At 38.8% G+C, this 22,874-nt stretch overlaps 1 protein-coding gene across 8 annotated transcripts in view; it reads left to right on the forward strand.

Annotated features, from left to right (window-relative positions):
* mcf2l2 (MCF.2 cell line derived transforming sequence-like 2) overlaps positions 1 to 22,874 on the forward strand; it is a 239,912-nt gene that overhangs the window by 197,717 nt on the left and 19,321 nt on the right. For 6 of the 8 annotated variants that reach the window (XM_074669195.1, XM_074669196.1, XM_074669201.1 and 3 more), the window contains exons 28-34: positions 3,898 to 3,993; positions 9,996 to 10,094; positions 14,301 to 14,354; positions 14,823 to 14,894; positions 15,316 to 15,423; positions 17,453 to 17,562; positions 20,912 to 21,027. In XM_074669195.1, the coding sequence (XP_074525296.1) occupies positions 3,898 to 3,993; positions 9,996 to 10,094; positions 14,301 to 14,354; positions 14,823 to 14,894; positions 15,316 to 15,423; positions 17,453 to 17,562; positions 20,912 to 21,027 (655 nt within the window). The remainder of the gene's footprint in view (positions 1 to 3,897; positions 3,994 to 9,995; positions 10,095 to 14,300; positions 14,355 to 14,822; positions 14,895 to 15,315; positions 15,424 to 17,452; positions 17,563 to 20,911; positions 21,028 to 22,874) is intronic. The other 2 variants (XM_074669199.1, XM_074669202.1) reach the window with 2 other exon arrangements.

Genomic DNA, 22,874 nt, shown 5'->3' on the forward strand with positions numbered 1-22,874 from the left:
AAAACCAACTGTCCAAACTCATACCTGCTTCTCACATCCACTCACACTTTCTTCTCCTCTCTTTCTCTCTCTTCCTCTGCTGCTCCCTTACCACTTTTATTTCTCCCTCCTCTCCTCCTGCTCTGTTCTTCTCTGTCCTCTCCTCACTTCTTTGTTTTTCTTATCAGACCATCTCCTTCCCTTTCGCTCGCTCCACACTTTTCTCCCTCCATCTTATCGCTCCTCTCACACTGTGTTTGCTTCTCTGCATGATGTGTTATTGGTTAAAAATGATGGCGCTGTCTGGGTTTAGCTTTATGCTGTGAATTTTCTCACCCCCAGCACACACACACAGACACGCACACGCTTGGATGAACTCACACAATGAGCAGACAGAAACACTTCTCACTGAGATCTCAGCGCTGATCAGCTGACTCTGACTGTTGATTAACGAAGATGTGCGTCCTGAATGTGTGGGAATATTCTGGGTGTTTGAACGTCAGTTTGCACTGTGCATGTGACAGAGCATACATGAGGTGGTGTTTTATCATTAACACCTCAGGTGAAACTGTGATCTGCACTTAATTATGTTATAGGAAATGATAATTAAATCACGTGTTGAATACCAGCAGTTATTGTAGTTGCTTGAAGCTGCAGCCGTGAAATTAGCTGTTGCCTCTTTTGTCTCTGTTTTGCATTTCATCTCTAATTGCATGTGAAGTCTCTGAATATCCACCGTACTGAAGAACCACAGAAACCCTCAAATATTCCTGAGTCAACCTCAGCAGAATCTAGACTAGCTTTTTCCTGCTGCAGTGGTGGAGTTTGTATGCAGTGGCTGTTGCTCAGTGTCAGGCTTTACCGGACTTGACATTGAAGAGCTTCAAGTGTCAAGTTATTCAGAAAAAGGTCCAAATGGAGTATTGAGTTACAGAGACTGTCTCGAGTGTAAGTCTGAAGCAATTTCAGAAAGCTCTAAGTCATGTCCACAGCCCTTAACGTGAGGCCGGAGTCAGTTAGAGACAAGTTCAAGTTCAGTTTTTTTCACCGTCAGAGCAAGTCTCACATTTAGTTTCAAGACAAGTCAAAGACCAGACCATGAGCTGGGTCACACTTTACCTGGGCCTGTACTGTGGTGGCCGTGGCTAAGAGGTACAGTGGGTTGTCTCCTAATCAAAAGGTTTTTGGTTTGATCTTATCTCCTGCAGTCAGATTCCAAGTGAAAAGATCAGTACAGTTTGGCAACATAGACTGTATAAAACATAGACATAGTCTCCGTGACATCACCAGTCTGTTCCTGATACTGTGAAATGAAGCCAACCAATGGATGCTGCCACACTGGATATGACGGGGGCTCTAAGATTCCTTTCTAACCTCTTTAAGGCACCCATCAGTCACATGAGCTGAGCCATGTCTCTGATTGGACAGTCAAACAGTCCTAACATCTTCTAAATGGCCAAGTTAGAAAAATAATCATTTTCATCATCATTTTTTGGACAAGGCTGTTAATATGTTTGTAATGCTCTAAAAGTCTGGGTATATACGTGACTTCAGGTCTTCCGACAGCCAGGCTCAAGCAAATTCTCTATGAACAGCTTGTAGCACCTCCATGTAGGCTTCTTTTTAAAATGTATTTATTTGTTTATTTATTTATTTATTTATTTATTTATTTATTTATTGATACAATGATACAATAACAGTGATGAGATGATTTGTACAGTTTTCCTTTTTAACCCACATCATGCCCCCCCCCCCCAAAAAAAAAAAATAAATAAATAAATAAATAAAATAAATAAATAAATAAATAAATAGATAGATTAATAAAATAAATAGATAAAAATTAAAATAAAATAAGGAAAAAGAAAAGAAAAAAGAAAGAGTAGGAAAAGAAAAGAAGGAAAAAAATGCAAATAAAATTTGAGAAAAGAATAAAAAATAAATAAATAAAATTATATAAAAAAGAAAACCCAAAGGGTAAAAAGGAAATTAAAGGAAAGAAGAAAAAAAAAGTGAATAAGTGAAACAGTAGTAACATAACTTCACTCACATCAGTAGATCAGAATAGTAAGTAATTTGCACAAACATACACATGCGGTCTCACATGTACTCAAGTGTTTACATATCGGATACCCATACATCATATATACATACAGATGACAGTTATCCATAATGTTAAGGTCTACCAGGAGGCTTCAGTTTTTTAAACCGGATGATGCCCCTTGTTTGGTACCAGTTGGATTGATAACGCACAGTTCTGTTTGCATTTTAACAGCCAACTGTGCCCCCTCTTAGCAGGCAGTGTAAAAGCTAGACGCTGATAGCTGCATCACCTACATAATAGCATGATGGCATAGCTGTGCGACACAGTGTATTCCACTAACAAATCCATGAAGAAGAAAAACGTCAAATGTTTTAATTCATATTTCATGCACCTATTGGTTGCACTTTGAGGTTTTCTCTTAATGTAAAGTTCTTTATAAATAAAATCTATTGAAGAAAATATGATAATTAAAAGATATATTGAAATGAATAAAAGATGCAAAATAAATTAAAAAAAGGGTCTGATTTAGACGTGGTGATGTCCTGTACATAAACAGCTTTTCTGCTCAACTTGTAACTCGACTGTGTTCTCTATATAAAAGTAATGCACAGACCAGTAAGACCTCCAGGGAGCCCAGATGATGCTGAAAGATGGTGCATGCTGGGTATAAAGTGACTTTTTAACAGCCTTTCTCCTCCAGTAGAAATTATCATGCATTTTAAGAAAAAAAAGTGGTGAACTGGTTAGAAAAAGCAGAAAAACAGCAGAGCGTTGGTTTGACTGAAAAGACTCTTTGGTTTAAGAAGTGTCCTGTGGGAGTGGTTGATGCAACTCTCTGTTAATTGGTTGCAGCAGTGGGTCCCTCTCCACCAGCTGATTTCACTGATTAGTCCCTGCTCTCTGCTTGAAGGTGAGGTAATCAGTGAAATCAGATGGTGGAGTTTTTGATTGGAAAGAAAATCTGCAGCCTCTCAGCCATCCATGGCACAAGTTCGAGATCCCTGCTCTACAGCTACTGTCAGGTGCTTCTCACATCACAGCCAGGGGCAGGAGAAAACAGTCATTTTTAAAGTTTTTTTGTTATTGAATTGATATTTCTAAATAGCAACTCTGCAGGGTAAGGAAAACAGGATGAATTAAAAAGAGCTGCACGGCTGCACAGAAAATGCACATTGCTGAATGTTGTAGAAGAAGAACTTTTTTCCCAGGTTTATCGTAATGATTCACACTATGAACTGAAGGTGAGTTAGAGACAGAGTTGACACATGTATAAATACACATTAAGGAAAACTCTATAACATAGCCTTAATGCTCTCCTGCTGTTATATCACTCAAGCCTGCAGCCCACACACACAAACACAAATGCATATAGATGGGTCCCTCAGGGGGGGAACAACAATGAAAGACCAGGAAAGTATATAACATTCACTCCACATGTTCTCATCACTTCTTTAATGAGCAGAAAGTTTCAAATGGATGACTGAATTAAGCCTTTTTTTTCTAGCTGCTAAGTTTGTCTTCTAACACACTGCTTCTTCTTCCTCTCTTCATGAATATTCTTCTGTGTTTATGTCGTTTTCTTTGAACCGCTGTATTTCCTCAACTCCTCAATCTCTCCGCTCATTATTGGGCGGCCCCACCAGGGACCACGAGTTCACTTCCTTAAAATAAAGTTAGACTTTTGAAAACAAAATTAAGGCAAGCACATCTTGGGGATAATTGACCAATCTTTTTTTTTTTTTTTTTTTTTTTGTGGCTCCTCAGTTTCTTCACGAGTAACTCAACAGCTTCCTTCTTTTTCGTCTTCATTTTGCGTACTTCTTCCCTCCTGCTGCACTAACTCCTGCTCCTTCCTCCCTCTTTGCTTCCCCACTCAGTCGATACTTCAGCCAGCCAATCAGGCCACTCGGCTGCTAACGCTCGGAAACGCTTCACCTTGCAGGGACTTTCCAACAGGAGGTCTCTTCCAGCAGGTAAAAGAGCACTGAGTGAAACACTGAGTGCTTCTTTCATCACGATCCTCATCGCCGGCGTCTTTGTCAACACCTCATTGCCTGTCCTTTGTTCTCTTCATCCATCCGTGCCATCATCATCATCATTATAATCACCACAACCACCATCCTGAGCAGTATACACTTTGTTTTTCTTTCTTTATGTCACAGAAATGTCTGTCAGAGTGTGTTTCGTTGTTGCTGGGAAGGTTATCTGTGGATCAGTGATGTTTTAGCACGCTAACTCCAATAAGAACTCCAAGAATAAAACCAACAGGCTTCTGTTAGACCAGGTTCGAAGTGCCAGACAGAAAGAGAATCAGCCACAGTCTCTGCATCGATGACAACACGTAAAGGGAGAAATCTGTGGCACAGCACTCCGCTAAATGTCACCTTCTAATATTCTGGCCCTCTTGACATTTGGAGGGACATTAACATATTTTGGGGGAGGACAGGCCTTGATTTCAGGTGCTGCTTTCCATGTTGTAGCATTTCAGCTGTTTTTTTAAGCCAGGAATGCTCCTAATGAGACGTGTAAGTGAGGGTGGATGTGTGGGATGGATGTAATGGAGTCAGTTTTCCAGTCAAGTATAGATCCCCAGAGTCCTCGCAGGAACTCAAACACAATAGAAAAGCTATGTGAGCTGTACGCTGTCAGTATGTTCCTCCTCATTCTTGTATTTGTAAATGATGATACGTTTATGGAGGGAAACAGGCATGATACACAAGCTTCCATATGCTCGTGTTGTTTTTCCAAACCACAGGAAGCAGAAATGTACAACCTATAGTTTGTAGACATTCTCCCTTTTTTTTGACTTTTGTAGGAGAAAGTTGACTGGCCTCCTTAAAGCTCTGACCTTTTCCCATCCTCACCTTCTGGATTAACTGGAGCAGCGACCGTGAGCCCAGCCTTATCACTCAGAATAAGTGTTGAACCTCACTAATGCTCTCCACACTGAATGAGAGTAAATCCCTGCAGCTATAGGCTCCAAAATGTGGTGAAGAGTCAGCACCAGAGGAGCAGAGGCTGCAGATTGATGTCCATGGTGTTAGAATGGCAGTCCAGATAAATTCACATTGTTCTCCCTCACAGGAAGTGAAGTTACACCACTTAGGGATTGATTTAGTGCAGAGGTCTTCAACAGGGGTCTGGGATATAGGCTGGGATTTGTGCCACTAGAAACTAAATCTGAAAAGTATGATCTGAAATTGAATTTAATGTTTTGAAACTGAATTTATTTGCCTTGAAAATGGGTTAAACCTGCTTGAAAATTCCACTCTCTGTATTCTTTAAATTTGAAAATATAAAATTTAATGTCAGTTCACAAAATTCAAATTCAGTTTTAAAGTTCAAGGCAAGGCAAGTTTATTTATAAAGCACATTTCAGCATAGCAATTCAAAGTGCTTTACAGTCAGAACAAATTATAGAAAACAATTAAAATTCAATTAAAAAGGAGATTAATTAAAAAGATACAATAAAACAATTTTAAAAATTTGAATAGATTTTGAAACCGATATTTGAAACAGATTTTAAGATAAAATTTGCAGTGCAGGATTAAAGAGATGATATTAAAATGAATTGTTAAAATTTTCTAATAAAAGGCAGCTGTAAAAAGGTGGGTCTTCAACCCGGATTTAAATGAGCTCAGAGTTTCAGCAGACCTGATATTTTCTGGCAGCTTGTTCCAGATATTTGGAGCATAGAAACTGAATGCTGCCTCTCCATGTTTAGTTCTGACTCTGGGGACTGAAAGCAGACCTGATCCAGAAGACCTAAGTGGTCTTGGTGGTTCATACGGGATCAAAAGATCATTGATGTATTTTGGCCCTAGTCCGTTCAGAGCTTTGTAAACCAACAGGAGTGTTTTAAACTCTATCCTCTTACAAACAGGAAGCCAGTGTAAAGACCTCAGAACTGGACTGATGTGATCCACTTTCTTGGTCTTCGTGAGCACTCGAGCAGCAGCGTTCTGAACCAGCTGAAGCTGTCTGACTGATTTTTTAGGGAGACCTGTAAGGACGCTGTTACAGTAATCAAGCCTACTGAAGATAAAAGCATGGACCAGTTTTTCCAAGTCCTGCTGACACATCAGTCCTTTAATCCTGGACACATTCTTTAAGTGATACTAGGCTGACTTTGTAACTGTCTTAATGTGCTTGTTAAAATTCAGATCTGAGTCCATGATCACGCCCAGGTTTCTGGCATGGTCGGTGATTTTTAAACTTTAACATCTGGAGCTGCTCACTGACTTTGACTCTCTCTGTTATGGCTCCAAAAACAACAACCTCCGTTTTATCTTTGTTTAGCTGGAGGAAGTTTAGGCTCATCCAATCATTGTCATGAGTTCAATTTCAGAGTAGCACTTCCAATACAGTCTACGCCTGTGAGGAAGACTAATCAAACTGATTTTGGTTTAATTTTGTTTGCTTTAAACCTAAAAGTACATACACGCTCATTTTGTTTAAGCACATCGTCCAGTGTTGTAACACGACCACAGATATTAATTTATCATCACGTTTTTTTGAAAGTGTCATCTCATCTACCTCTGAACTACTAGATAAATAACTGAGTTACAGTTGGTAATTTGCGGTTTTAAATTGACTTTGTATGTAGTATCACTGCGCGAAAAATATGTGACACTTTCGGTGGTTACACACTAGTACAGTTCAACTTCATTCAGCAGAATGAAGGAGAAACGCTAGTTCTGCTACCAAAAAGAGTCGATATGGGGGAAGCCGAGCGCCACACTGCCTCCTGCTGGTGACACTGAAATGTCCAATTATTTGGCTATTACATCCAAATCAAAACATAAACACATTACATGAAATGTAACGACACATTTTGTGGACGTCACACACTGCATCATGAATGTTTAGTTTTTACCTGCGACCCTCCACCCTGATTTGCTTTTGGTCCTTCACCGAAAATAATTTAGGCACCTCTGAGTTGGAGGGTCCTTGGTCTGTAAAAGGCTGAAGACCCCTGATGTAGTGAATTGAAAATAGAAAACAGTTCAACATAATACAAAATATTTCAGGCCCTTTGTGGACTTTATAAGTGATTGTGAAATTATAAAACAACAGCCTCCTCTTTTATACTGGGTTGCGAGTGTTTTGTATCATCTATAAAGCACATTTATTTCTTTTACACTCATAACAGCCAATAACAGATCATAGCAGTCTTTAAATTAATTATAAATTTCATTAAATCTCTATGATAAACCTAAACCAAAGCTCAGTAATGAACTAATTAATTACAGTCGCTGCACTCTTGTTAAGGATCCATACATTAAAAACACTTTTCTTACATTCATACAGCATACACACTCTGTATCCACTGCCCCGAGCGATGAATGCTCCGTCTGCTGGATGGTATGGAAATCCACGCTGCGTGGACGGCAGGTGTTCCGCCCAGAACAGACTCCAGAAAGCTCTCTGTAGCTTCACCGACCGCTCAATAAGCCCAAAGTGTTAGATCACCAAAGAAAGGACTGAGACCAAGCGTCGCTCTGTCTGTGACATGAAAGCACGCTGACATCCACACTGTGGCACCGCACTCTGACTCAGCACTGAGGCAGAGTTGGGGCTTTAGCTGCGGGTTCACAAGATGTTTAACCCCAGTCATTTCCATTGAAGTCACTGGGAGTGAATGTCAGTTAAAGGAAAACGTCCTTCAAACTTGGTGAAGGCTGCGCAGTGACTGCGTTGCAGCGGGGTTGCATCAGGAATGAGACATCCTTAAAAAGTCACATTTATTCAATTAGTGATGGCTGACAGCTATTTATGTGATGCCTCCTGCTTTGTTCTGACTTTGAGAGTCTAATGGGACTCATCCTTTGACGTCACTGAGCTGCACATCGAAAGACAGATTTTCTCTTCTTTTCTGAACCTTTATTTTCAATCTCATTGTTGAAGTCATTATACACACCGAAGTGAGGTCAGTGTGATATTATGACCTGTTTAGATTAAAACAGAAGTTTGTCTTAGTTTAAAGGCACTGAGTTTAAAGCAGGGCTATCTTTGGTCATTGATTTTTAATGTTTTTTTTAATTAATTTATTTATTTAACTATTAGCTCTGCTGTAGAAGCAGTTCAGTACACCACATGAATCAAAGACAAATTTTCTTTAAGAATCTATAAAATCATCAAATCATGTTACACTATTTCATAATGTCTCAGGTCTTGTCATATTTTCTCATATCAAATCTTTTTTCTTTTTTTTTTTAATCTAATCCAACATTATTGTGTGTATCAAATCATAACCACATCTTATGAAAGTGGCAACTTCTGCCTGGAGGAATGAAGCTCGTCAAAAAAAAACTGCAGCTCTCCAAGTGTCTCCTTAAAGCTGGCTGCAGAAAGACCAGAAACCACAAATATAACAATTCTTTTTATATGTCTTATTATTTTTGAAGTTATTAAACTTCTAAATTTTGCCCATATAAGGTCATGGCTGACTTGACTGACAGGTGGGCACCCTGTAGCTGTCTGTAAATAAGCTTAAGACCTGCCTTATACGTATAATGTTATGTCTTAGGATAATGTATTATTTAATGTGGTGTGTCTATCATTTTGTTTAATTTCGTGTTATATCATTGCGTCATTTTTCATCAGATCATATCATGTTACATTGTGTCATATCTCATTTTACTGTATCAGGTAGTCATGTTTTCCCAGTATTAAGTCACTATATTTTTGGTATTTGTGTAAAGTTAGGGTTACTGTATGGTTAATGAATAGTTATTGGAAATTATCCCAAACATTATCCCACTTATCATTATTAGTTTAAAATGATCTATAAGTACAGTTTTTAAACATTATCCAAGTAATTGGATGTCTGTTAGGGCTCAACGCTGATGCTTTCTAGGGATGCACGATATTATTGGCACAATATCGGTATCGGCTGATAAAAGCTTGAAAACATGTTTATCGGTATCGGCTGATATGAAAATTTCTGCCGATAAGCACAACCGATAAGGTGCTATTCAGTTAGGATTATTATTATTATTATCCATCTGAAAAATAAGCTCCTTAAATAAAATGTAGCACTTCTTTTATTTGCACTGCAGAGCTCTGTGTCTGTCACCAGGTTGTTACAGTAGCTCCAAAATAATCAAATGCAACTTGGTTATGTTTAAAAATGCATTGTACATTTAAAGTTCATGTGAAACAAATAAGACCATCACAATAAGAGTAACATATAAATTCCAGTACAGGATAGACTTAGCTTTCTTTACAGTGAAAAAAAAACAAACAAACTTGTGATTATCGGTTTCGGTTTCGGCCAAAAGGGGTTTCGATACATCAGCATATCGGATATCGGCAAAAATCCAATATCGTGCATCCCTAATGCTTTCCTTAGTGAAGCAAACGTCACAACTTTAAACTCTGCTTTGTTGAGACCTGTAACGTGAAGTTCTTCTCACCTGCTCTCCTGGTGTCTCTAGGATTATTAAGTTCAGCGTGATATTATCCTTGTAATTTAGCCTCTTGAATTAGCATGCTAATATTTACCAATATGATGGTAGTAGATAACAGCAGTACCTCACCTTACGGTCTGTAGTGTCAACAAGTAGAAAGAAAACGCTGTGAGAACTCTTTTCAGCAGATTGATTTGACATGACGTGTGATCAGTTTGTCTCTGTTAACTTGGTTGCTTTTCTTGTCTCATGTAGTTTTCTTCAGTGAGATCTCAGTAACCAGACTTTCATTTCTCATGTCTTGTGATGATTGAAGTCCGTCATTGTGTGGCATGAACAAACTCCATCCTCTAAGCTTGGCTAAAGTAGCACTGTAACTGGAACCTGTGTGTTTATCTTTCACTTCATGCGTCCTCATTTCATCAACTGCAGCTGTTGTTTGCCTCACTCTTTAATTCTAATGCGTGTCCAGCCTGCCTAAAATCTTAATTCTTCTTCCTCACCCTCCCCTTCCTCCCTTCTGCTTGTCTTTTGCTTCCTTCCTTACGCCTTTCTGACTGTAGAACCTGCTGCTAAGGAGGCAGAGCCCACCCGCCGCTTCTCTCTTACCTCCTCTCTTGCCTCATCCACCTCCTCCTCCTTCACATCCAGACGCACAAAAGGTACCTGATTAGATGTCTGATGTCTTTCTGCTGCTGTCTCTTGCTCTTGCTGTATTTTTTTTTCCTTCAAAATGGATTTTTCTCTCCGTCTTCCACATCCTACTCTGAAGCAGCACACTAATAAACATGCCTGAGCTGTTCAGATCAACAGTTGGAAACATCATGTGTTTGATAGGTTCATCCAGAGGTGCAGTGTTAGAAAGACGACAGTATTGAGATTAGATACATATTTAAATCTCACTATCTGTTACACCTAATAGTTCTCAGTATCCCCAACATTCCAACTGGTTCTTTGAGAAGATATATGACCACAGACTGTTTGATACTTACAGCTGGACCACTGCTGTGATACATTATCATCATCAGAAAAAGTTGATAATTCGAAGGCAGATGTGGCTATCTGAAGGTGAAGGGCGAGATCTGACTATGAAGATGTATGTAGACAGAGCAGCTGGACCAAAAACAGACAAGGCATAGCTTGATTAACAAACTTACATAACGTAGGTCCTATTGCAAACATGATAACCATGTCTCATTGCCGTCACCATCACCACTGGAGTTAAGATTTTTGGCTCAGAATATGAGAAAAATATAGCGCTCTTTTCAACGTCTTTACCATGAGTGTCTCTGTGTTAGCTCAGTGCTACAGTATTTACATTAAATCATTCACCCGAACATTAGCCAACCTTTGTTATCTCGGCTGTTACAGATAAATCAGTGAAGCTAAGCTAAGCTGGACTTCTAGGCAGAGAATGTCCAAGTGTATGGGAATGGCTACACGCACTGTGATTGGCTCATCTTATTTGAAGGCGGGACTTAGCTATCAATCAGTTTTAACATTCTAAAGCCAGAGTATCCCTGCGTAGGAAACACCACTGGAACAATGTGGTGTAACTGTGTACACTTCACATTAAATTTGAAAGTATTACAGCAGGTTAGACCTGTGGTTCCCAAAGTGGGGGGTTGTGACGCACTGATGGGGGAAGGAGGGGTACAAAATGTAATCTAAAATCAAAAAACTTTTTACATTTGCATATTTCAGCCATTTTTGTAAAAGTATAACAAAAATAAGGGTTCAATTTTTATATAAAACCATTCAAACAGAACATTTTTAATCTAATTTCTAATTATTATTATGTTTTTTTATCTAATTTTTTCAACATTTCTTTGTTGAAGACCACTGAGGTGGCTGAAAGATCTTGGGTCCTTTTTGTGTTTTTTTTCTTTTTATTATTGGACTTTTAGTGTATTTTCACAGCAGGGGGTCAGAGGATGAGAAATTTGAAAACCCCTGGGTTGGAGCACTTTATTAATACGATCTACCCATCATTTTTCATTTGTTTCACTCTGACCTTCAATCATACACTGCAAAGAACGTGAAAAAATGAGTCGTATTACAAGTTATTTAAAGACAAAAATTATGTCTGAATTGCTTGAATCAAGCAAAAAAATCTGCCAGTGGGGTAAGAGAATGTGCTGGTAAAGAATATAATAATGCCTCAATACTCAATAAGTACATTTTTCTTACCCCACTGGCAGTTTTTTTTTTCCTATTACAAGCAACTCAGACCTCATTTTTGTCTTTAAATAACTTGAAATAAGAGACTTTTCTGGACTGGTCAAGTGAATGTGGCTCTAATTTAGTCGAAAAGACATTTTTACTGAAAGTAAGACCAAAACACTTGGTAAGATTTCATTTTTTTGCAGTTTAGAACACAAGATGTTCACCTGCAGACATTGCATGTATGCACAGTGAGTTTTAAAGTTACCCAATGTCAGCCAATGCTACAAACTGTAGCCTTCCAGGGAACAACAGAGGTTCATTTTGGGGCCAATTCAAGCCAATCATCTGAGAAAAACAAGCATATAGTTTTGAATAGTGCCATGGATTTTTAATGATGTAATCTAAGTGGACTGTCGTTATAGATTTTAATGAGTGAACTCCAGGAAGAGAGAAGTAATAGATAGAAAGAGAGACAGAAAATAATATAAACATTATTTGAATATGTTGTAGATTTTCAGGTCAGCCTTGACAAAATTGTAATCTTAAATTAATTCTGTGGTTGAAGTCGTGTGTATGGACTCAACAAGAAGATCTTTTCTCATTACCTTCTTCTTCACATTCACTGCTCTCTTGAAATGCATGAGATGGAAAAAGTCAAGCCTTTACCAAAAATGAAAACAATGTTAAGGGGAGAAACGAAAAGACATACATATTCTTCTTATAAAGCATCAGTATGGAAATAAAGAGTTTGATAAGCTGACATTTGGAACGCAGGGTGACATTCAAAGTGGCGGTAGAGGAGCAATTTACCGCAGGAATACAGATGAGAAGTTCATTTTCACACCGGGCAGGGGCAGCGCAGGAATTAAAAACACCAGAAGAGAGCTATTGAAGATTTCTCTTGAACCGTTTCCACTCAGTTTGTTCTCAGCTTTTATTGCTTTTCTTTTGTCCTGCACGCAGGCGAGGATGTTTCAATAACGTCCCAGCGATGAGAGTGCTTCTGGTCACATTGGCTGTAAAGTGCTCTGTAGAGTTTGGAAAGTGGATTCAGCTTTCTGGTCTCAGATTTTCATTCTCATGCTCTCTTCTCTTGCTCTAGTGGTTAATTAGAAAGATCCATTCAGCAAAACACTGTGTCCATGCAGCTTATGTGGCATCATAACACATGAACAGGTTCAAGAGTTACAGATTTAGGTTCCCCATTTTAGGAATTACACCTCTTCACATAACTTCTTTAGGTTTAAACCTTCTCAGAAACGAAACTAATAAAAAAAATCAATCATATGTATCATGAAACAGACTTCAGATTTAATATGTTTCATTCATTTTTTACATTAAATGAAACATCAACAGAAACTCATTTTAAACAGAAGTTTAACCAGGGTCGTAGCCAGGATTTTGGAATAGGTAAGGTCCATGATGCGCGCACAAAGGGTGCTGAAAATTTTTTTGGTGTATTTTCTTTTCCTTTTTTAAATTATTTTTATATTTATTTATTTATTTATTTTTTACTCTACAAGTCACACAAAAAATGTTTATTATTCAAATATTTTTTAATGATGTGAAATCAGCATTATCCAAACATAAATGTGTATTAAAAAAAAAAAAAAATCAACTTTTACATCAAAGGCTAGCTGAATCCTCTTGTGACCAGAGGCATCCCACTGTTTGCACAGTTCACCTCTACTTTCTGATGCACAGGCATCATCCTGTCAGCCTGTCGTTAGACATGGTAGATCTTAGCCATGTCTTAAGTCTTGGCATGGCTGAAAATGACCTCTCACTGGCACAAGTCGTCACAAAAGTAAATAAACTGGCTTTGATCAGATGTTTGACAGGCCAAACTAGTGCTGAATTATCTAAAAAAAATATATATACTTTGGTCACTTAGGTGTAGATGGGCAGGGATGTGGTCTACAAAGTGCTAATAACAAAAACACTCTAGTTTTTGAATGGGGTTTGGCCCACTGCCGAGCGCGTCTCAGTGCGCATTTGCGGGTACATGCATAAGCTGATCACACAGCTGTTTACCGCAACACGCACACAGGCACAAACAGAACACAAAGCCCATGGATGTTTACCACAATTTACAATTTACAAGCACGGTGGAAAAAATTGGTGAGGTCCGGACCTCGCTGACCTCACACCTGGCTATGGCCATGAAGACAACATAACAAGATAATGGAGGTGACCACAATCAGAAAAAGAATGACTTCCATTTCTTTCCTGATTGTTCTCTGAGGAGTATGTCTGGCATGTGTAAAGTAAACACAAGTGGTTATGAATTAAAGAGGAGGTAAAAAAAAAAAAAAAGAGTAATCAGACGGTCAAACAAGTCCCAAGATAACTTATGAGTAATATTAGATGAACAGTGAAATGACAGTAATAATCTTTGGATTGACTTCTCAGTTCAACTACAACTCCCCTCACTTCTCATGTCTGTGTCTGTCAGTTTGGATAAAGTTTCAGCTCCACTCTCACTTTGTTTTCACTTTGATTAATGTACTTTGGAAATAAACTAAGAAGAACTTAGATATGCACTGCTAAAGATGGTTGTCTGTGTCACATACATGCTTGAAGAGTAAGGCACAGGCCCTTTGGTGATATATATAAAAACGATCAGCTCTATTAAAAAAAAAAAAAAGCATAAAGATGGATTTCATGTGCAATGATTTGTTTTGTTTTGTTTTTTTCCTTAGTGAGCACTACAAAACTTTTGTGTACAAAAGAACCAAATGGGCCCAAAACACGAGGTACTGGGCACATTTTAACTGTCTTTTCACATCATACTCACCTCAGTGGTACACTAGATAATCCATATGTTATGCTCATCCCCTACCTACAGTATTAATATATCAGCAAATACTAAACTTTGCACAAAAAGTAAAGAAATGTGTGTTTGGTCGATTATTTCTTTGTTGTAACAATGATTCTAGGTAATAAGTCTTGTGATGTTGGAGCAGACACCTCAGATCATCTGCTAACACACATTCCTTTACTTTGTGCTGAGTGTAGTGACAGAATTATTCATACCTGATCATCATACCTGTGTTTGTCACTCTCAGATTTAGCAAAGCAGGCGGAAAAATCCCATTCCAGTTCCATTCCAGAGTAAAATGTTCATCCAGATGAAGTTTTGGGTTCATTCTGTGTTCATTCTGTGTTTTCTCTCTGACATATCTGTAACTGAGCCTCTTGATGTGTGGTGTTTCCCTGGCCAGGTCCTCTCTCTGCTAGCACAAAGAGCAAGAGACATGAGATAAAGAGTGATCCCACTCCGTTTGGTTATGAAGGTATTAGTTTGCTGTGCATGTAGTGTGCAGGTTGGAGCATGCTGGGTCGTTTGTCCTGATGTTTGGTTGATTGAATACCAACTTTTTGTGTTAATTATCACATTATTGATGACATTTTATCTCCTGTATGTGTTTTGATTTGTGTGCTTGATCACTTTCTGCACCTTTTGCTGCTTTTTAATTGCTGTGTTGACTTGTGTTGTGATTTGTGAGGTGATGTCACATTTTGAGATGCATGTTTTTTGTTTTTTTGGTTTTTAAATTGATTTTTTTCTGACATGGTGATGGGTTTCTTGATTTCTAGAGCCATTGTCCACTTGTGTGATTCTGCATGAATCGATGAACTCGGTTGTGTTTGATTATTAAATCTGAATCTTAATGGGACGTAAGGACGGTAAAAAAGCATTTGACCTCCCTGCAGATACTTTGCGTGGTGCTATGGCTGCAGTCAGGAAACGTCAGAGCATAACAAGCAGCACTGCTGCTGCTGGCGTCACCTCATCCGTACCTAGATCCACCTCCCAACCAGGTAACTGTGGACCAGGACTCAGCTCATGCAGACATTTGTGTCGCTGTTTCTTCTGTGGATTTTATTTCAGTTCATGTGTGGGGATGTTTGAGAGGAAGCTGATTTTCTATTGGTTGATTTCATTCTTTATTTTTGGGCAGTGTATCATCTCTTTTTTTTTTTTTTTTTAACTTTCTGAACTCAGACTTCAACTTTCCTCCACAGCGATGCCTCTGAACTTCAAATACTGGTCTTCACGAAGTAGCTCTGATTTGTCTGAGTGTTCATTTAACTACACAACAAGACCAAACATAACACATCGTGTGTGGGGAATTCTCTAAGACTGGATTACAGCCTCCTGTTGCACTGAAGATAGAGCCCTCTATCTTCTCTGTCTTGGAGCAAATATGTGTAAATGATTTTCTAGCACAAAAGTGTTTTCAAAGTTGTGCAACTTCGTGCAATTTGCTCAGTTTTTACACCAGGTCATGACTGAGATGAGCTGTTAAATCTCTACTCTGTGTGCTGTCTTCCATGAGGTGCAATTTTCAGAATCTACATTTAGAATTTCACAGATTATGTCCAGCTTAATCCCTGAACAGAGCAAACAAAATGCAGCTCTTTCACTGCAAAAATCTGAACTTTTATCAAGTTTTTCAAAATTAACTTTAAGTAAAAATTGTCTTATTATGCTCAACATGAGCCACATTCATCTGGTCAGTCCAGAAAAAACTTCTTGTTTCAAAAACGCTTTCTTTCAACTTATTCAAAGACTAAAATGAGGTCTGAGTTGTTTGTAACAAGTGAAGGGAATCTGCCAATGGAACAAGAAACATTCGCTCTAAAAATTTGCTTGAAACTAAATTAATGTCTTAATACTACGGAACCCCAAAAGATTCAAAATTAAATGAATAAAACAACATTTTGAAATAAATAGCATTTTGATAAATAACTGACAAATATGTAATATGGCCATTAATTTGTAAAATAAGGCAATTTTGTTGTGATTTTTTTTTTTTATTATTCTTAAATATCAATTGATTTTAATTAATAATTTATAATGATCATTTTAACAATTTCATACTTTTTTAATGACTTTTAATTTTTCTGCAATCTTTTTTAAATAAAAATTATTATTATTATTTTTTTTTTTGCAAAGTCAATTTTTATCTCATAATGTTGTTTTTCACAATGGCCCTTTTATTTCATAATGTTGTTTTTCACATGACAGACCAAGTCATCCTGATGAAAAACAACATTATGACATAAAAAGGCCATTGTGGAAAAAAACATTATGAAATAAAAAATGGACTTTATAAAAATCTTTTTAATTTTATAAAAGCCTGGAAAACAAATAAAAAAGTCCTTATTTTAAAAAGTAAAAGACTGTTAATACACAAACTTTACTCTTGTTCCATCGGCAGATTCTTTAAGAGTAAGATTACTTAAGTAATTGATTACTCAAAGTAATTCAGACTTAATTTTTGTCTTTGAATAACTTGAAGCAAGACATGTTCAGGTGAATGTAGCTCATTAAGTCTAAAAAGGGGATTTAATGTTTGTTTTTGTTTTTTTGCAGTGTTAAGATTTAAAAAGCAGAAGGAAAGACACTCTCAGACTGATTTAACCTGAATCAATACAGTAGTTTCAATGTATAAGAATGAGGAGCAGCAAAAGTCTTCTCACATCTGCTCCTTGGGCAGGTGTGTCGGACAAAGACGATAAAGACAATAAAGTCAAAGTTAACAGAAGAAATTTCCACACGCTGGCCAACTTCCAGAAAGAAAACTTTAATATTACAACGTTTTAGTCACCAAGCTTTTCGCCTGAAAAAGGGTCCATGACCAAAACGTCTGTTAATGTGGAAGAATTTGAAACTGGCTTTTTGTACAGGTATGTTACTTTGAGGTGGATCCAAGGTGGAGCTGTGCTTTTGATCATTAAAGAGTTTCAGTATTACAACACTCATGACTGATGTGGCGCTGCCATGGTAACTTCCTCCTGATTTACAGATAGGTTTTTATTAACAATGTTTCTTTCTTTCTCTCAGGCTGGGCCCAGCGGCGTCTCCCTTCAATGGACACAGACGACTTTGAGACGATCCCCTCCAGTGCCGAGGAATCCTCCAACTCCTCAGATGAGGAGGGCAACAACAAAAATGTAGGTAACACACACGTGTGAGCCCAGGTGTTACTCAGGGAAGTCTTCAGCCTGTTTAAAAGTGAAAAGGTAGAATCTTTTTACTCTGAGATAAAACAAGACATGAGTTCATTACTGCTCAGAATTGTCAAACTTTGCCCTGGATGAAAAATGTAGCTTAGCCGGACATGCTGTGGTCCTGCTGTGGGACGTCAGCTTTCTCCATAAATCATCACATTCTACAATCACTCAGCGCCCCTCGACAGCTCTCCAGTCATCCATCGTTTCCTCTCCACTCATGCTTCACTTTTGCCTCTTTTGGACTAAATCCCCCTCTGATCCCTCCGTTAGAGGCCCCCTTCGCCGCTTAATTATCTCCCATGGACATGCGTCTCATTAGCAGCGGGCTCTGACGACTTGACATTTAAGAAACGAGAGAGGAGAGACAAAAGACAGGGAGGATTATAGCCGCACAGGTCTGCTGGGTATGGCAGCCTTTCCACTTCTATTACAGTCTGTGTGATGTACAGCAGAGAGACACACTCACACAGTCAACACACACACTGTACACAAGGGTTGTACACACACTCTTCCAAGGAATTTCCATTTTGACATGATTCAAGAGATGCCAGTTTTAATTACTTGTGATTATAAACAGTAATAAAAATGTAAATCCTCCCTCTGGATGAAACTTTCAGACAACAAACAAGTAAACAAGCGAGGCACTGCACGGCTTGTGTGTGTGAGTGTGATGAAAACCCCCAAAGTTAGTGTGAAGAGACACTATTTACATCCTGAAACTGTTTATCAGGTCAAAATAAAAGTTGTAATTTAATCACAACTTTGTCCCTGTTGATATTTGTCAGAGTTGGAGGTCTGAAGTATGGTCAGATTGTCTTGCCAACCTCTGGTGCTGGAGCTCAGGTTTCTGACAGCTGATTTATCTGATTGTAAACAAGCACAGATGGTTGATGATGCCTGATGGTGACGCATGGTTTGGCAGTATTTTGATTTGGAAAACTGAGATAAAGCTGTGAGAAGCTGGTAAACTGGACCAAAGGGACCAACACGGGCATGTAGGCGTTCACCTGAAGACTGCTGGAACCAGCTCTATCTGCTAACCAGTCACTTTCTGTCAGTCCACCCACTCTCTGATCCTGTGTTTGGTCGTGATAAACCAGTTATCCTTGATTTTGACTTTTTTTCTGATTTTTCAATTAACTTTTGAATTGAAAGAAAATAAGTTGATAAAACATGAAAGACATTAAAAAAGAAAAAAGAAAAGAAAAGGAAATGATTAACTGTTACATCACAGATTTAAGGTCTTTTGTTATTATTCCAGTCAGCTTTCATATATAAAATAAACTGACTTTATAAATTAACACCTTTCTCTAGATTTCAAAAACATGCAATGAACTAATACATATATAATTTATCCTTACTTATTTTCATTACTTATTTTCATTACATAGCAATGCTGCTTAACTATAAATTAGCTATTATCTTTTATAAAAACATAATACCATAAAATACCAAATAAACGCCGGGTTCCAATTAAACGCTGAGTGTAGCAGCACGTTTAGCAAAATAGACGCCCGTCCCAAATAAAAGCCGGGGGTATGGTAAGTTAGTCAGCGCAGCCTACGAGCCGCAGTCAATTTCTTTTGTTTTATTTTTCATTCCACGGTCGTAGTTACAGAACACACATGCAAACGCTGAGCTCACAACTGACAGTTGACTCTTGAAAACTGATTTTTGTAAAAGAAACATACTCAGACTGCACCTTATTAGTAGTGGTGCAACGGATCATGATTGATCTGTGATCCGTTCGGATCGACGTAATCGGTTCGGCACACACATGACCCTACAGCAGTGTTTTTGTGCAGCAGAAGCCCAGAGCGCTCGGGGGGGGTGAATTTTTTTCGGCTGTTCAGAGGATATTAAGATTGCGAGCTCACCCAATAAGAGGCACAGCTGAGGGTCATGTGACCGACAGGCGCTCTATAGCTGTGCGCGAAGCCCTTGCCACTACCAATATGGCCGCTATAGCCGATGTGCTTCATTTTCCGTTTCAGAAACAGACGGGTGATGTCAGGGAGACTACGTCCATGTTTTATACAGTCTATGTGTTGGACGAATGGATTTGTCAAGCCCTGTACAAAATTGAGCAGATTTGTTAGTAAAAATTTTAAAAGTTTTAAAAATTATTATATAAATGTCTACACACACATTCAATACATACATCCTTTTTTGAATTCATACCCACAGACATACACAGACACTTTAAGCTATCAGGAATTTAACTTTTTTGTCTGCAATATTTCTTTTTTTAACACCTGGTGACTTTCAAAATAAAGTAACCTCACATTGACACCAGATCAGATCAGCGAAATAAGGCTCTAGTTTTCATCGTGTCATGAAACGGCACTACCGCTGCTGCAGAGCCACAGCTGGCTACGAGGCGCTCACCGATTAGTGTATCAGTCCGCGTGTGGCGTGCCAGATATAAACACACACAGGTAGTCTGCCAGGACGAAGAGACACGATGAGAACTAGAGCCTTATTTAGCAGTGGTTTTGTGTGAAAGTAACGCGCTGAAAAATCTGTTTTTGGTCAAGTAAAATATGGCCCCGTCTGAGTGCAGAGGAAACCAGCAGAGGAGCAGAGGGGGTGTTTGGTGCAAGCGCTCTGGGCTTCTGCTGCACAAAAACACTGCTGTAGGGGTAATTTCTGCCTTAAACCTTGTAAAAGGACCCAACTTTTCCCATCCTGAAGTATCACTTTAAGCTATAATTCAACAACAAGCTGGTTCAACCACGTAGCTGGTTTGAGATGACAGATGAGGGAGCATATGGTCAACATGCAACAGAGTGGAGACGGAGCAGACACAGATCTGGCATGATAGCAGTGTAAGACCTAGAAAACCAAACATTGTACACACTGACCACTACTATATTGTTTTTTTAATGTCTGAACTGCATTAGATGTTATTAAAGTAATGAACTTAACACTATCCAACACCTGGAAAAGAAATCACTACTTCCAGAAGTTCAGGAAATAATTAACTAAGAGAGATAAGTTACATTTTTGTCCATAAGTGGTGCCAGAATGGACTCAAACCCAAAGTTTATCACAGAAGTCGATTGGTGCCTTTGATTCACCGTCCATGCAAGCAAACATGAAAGCACACGTTGAAGAATTGGCCCCTTTGCCTTCTTGTTCATGAGAATCTCTAACTCAAAACCTTCTGTAGACATATTTACCTTTTTAAAACTGAGGAAATGTTCCCCTGTGTTGGTGATTGTGAATACAATTCCCTCTAGCGTGGATCTATGTGGTTAGTCTCAATGTCTTGTTTCACCTTCTCTAGGCTGACAGCAGCCGTTTCCGGGTGCAGCTGACCTATGAGTCTCGAGAAGCCAAAGACCTCTCTCTGGAGACGGGGGATCTGGTCCAGTTTGTGGAAGAAGCAGAGAACGGACACTGGTGAGTTCCAGCTGGCTCCCTGTAGAACTGTTCCACGCCAGTCCACTCATTATTCCCCTGGTTTAGTCACAGCCCCTCCTGACTTAGCTCTTTATTTGAAGTCTCTGGCTCAGTGGGTCTCCATCTGCCAATTCAAACACATCCTGATCCAAAATAAAGGTGTGAGAACACAAACTTACCGCTTTGTTCCCTGTACAAACGGAGCAGGCGTGTCACAAGTGAGGCAAAAATAAACGGTGTGACATTGCATAATATTTTATTCAGGCCACTGGTTTGGAGACTGATTCTCTTTGGATGCCCTTAGTAAAATTTAATTGCTGCTCACATTTTTCTTTACACACTTATTTGAGAAAAGTGTTCACTTTACTTCTTCTGAAGAGGTCATAACTTTTCCTGTAGCCTCTGTGTGATCAGGTTTTATGAGTTAAAAAGTGAAAACAACCTGATTATTCTGACAAAGTGACACTCAAAGCAATGCACTTAGATTTTTTGAGGAGATTTTATGTATTCCAATAGATAAAGAAGGTCCTTTTGAGGTATTTCAAAGTGATTTCAGTGCTGAAATTAACATTTAAAAAGCCATCCAGGTAATTACATCTGCAAACAGCTGAACGGGCTCTTCAGCTGAACTCTTCTTTATTAGGCCTCATAAATACAAAACTATCAGGGAGTAAAAGTGGACACTGCCAGGCCAAATAGTTATGTAAACACTGTTAAATGCTCAACCAGAACTCAACATGAATTTTTCACTCTGGCCTGATGAGTGTCACACACTTAAGTGTGAGTTCAGTTATGATCTCAGGAACTACGTGTGGCCTATTGTTTGTCAGTGTTTCCACAGTGGGACAAGATGGATTATCCAATTCAGACCAGTGACATGGAGAAAAAAATTGAAGCAACAAAACACAAGACCAGTTGAGGACAGTAAGACGACAAAAGCTGTTCACCAAAAATGACACCACAGAATGAGACAGACAGGCTGGCATTGTTATGTGCAGCCCCACAGTTAGCCTGTTAGCATGTTAGCATAGAGGAGATCCAGCTTGTGGGGGTTTTGATTGTGCTTTATTTCACTGCAGATTAATTTGTTGATACTCAGGCCTTGTTCACATGCAGCTGGGTATTTCAAAAATGAAAATCTCCTCTCATTTGTTTTTTAAAATACTTTGGTGCACGTGTAACCAGGCAATTCTGCAGATAAACATAGCTCAAAGCATGCCGAACCCATATGTGGCAGTGTTTTTCAGATGTGAAACCTGTGCCAGCCAATCAGAATGAACCCTCGTCATTCAGCTGTGGTGCAAGAAAACAAGTAGATTTTATTTAATATAGTACCTTTTATATAACAGAATCACAAGGTGCTTCCAAGGGGCAACACCTGGTCAGTAAAAATTAAGCCTATGCAGAAGTGTTAAAAGTCCCTGTTCGTCGAGAATCCGCTTGAGGCTGGCTGCAGAAAGACTGGAAGTCATGTACACACCCAGCCATAAAAACTGACTTTTACAGCATTAAATAAATATATTTATAGCCTGGTTAAAAAAAAAACAGCTTGGGTCTAAAACGCAGACTTCACTATCACACACTGTATGGTGAGTGAATTTTTTTCTAACTCTGCGGTTTAGGAGTTATCAAGATCGTTTGATTTTCCAATCAGAGGCACAGCTCAGGTCATGTGACCACCAGGCGCCCTGTAGCTGCTTTAAGAAAAACTAACAGTCGGCGTCATAGCAAATATGACTGCGTCCACGAATTGGCTTCATTTCACGGTTTTAGGAACAGACGGGTGATGTCGCGGATGCTTCGTCCATGTTTTGCACAGTCTATGGGTGCTTCACAGGAAAAATGTA

Source organism: Halichoeres trimaculatus, unplaced genomic scaffold, assembly GCF_033239565.1.
Source record: "Halichoeres trimaculatus isolate MK-OKI-2021-1 unplaced genomic scaffold, fHalTri1.1 fHalTri1_scaffold_4, whole genome shotgun sequence".
Classification (NCBI taxonomy): Eukaryota; Metazoa; Chordata; class Actinopteri; order Labriformes; family Labridae; genus Halichoeres; species Halichoeres trimaculatus.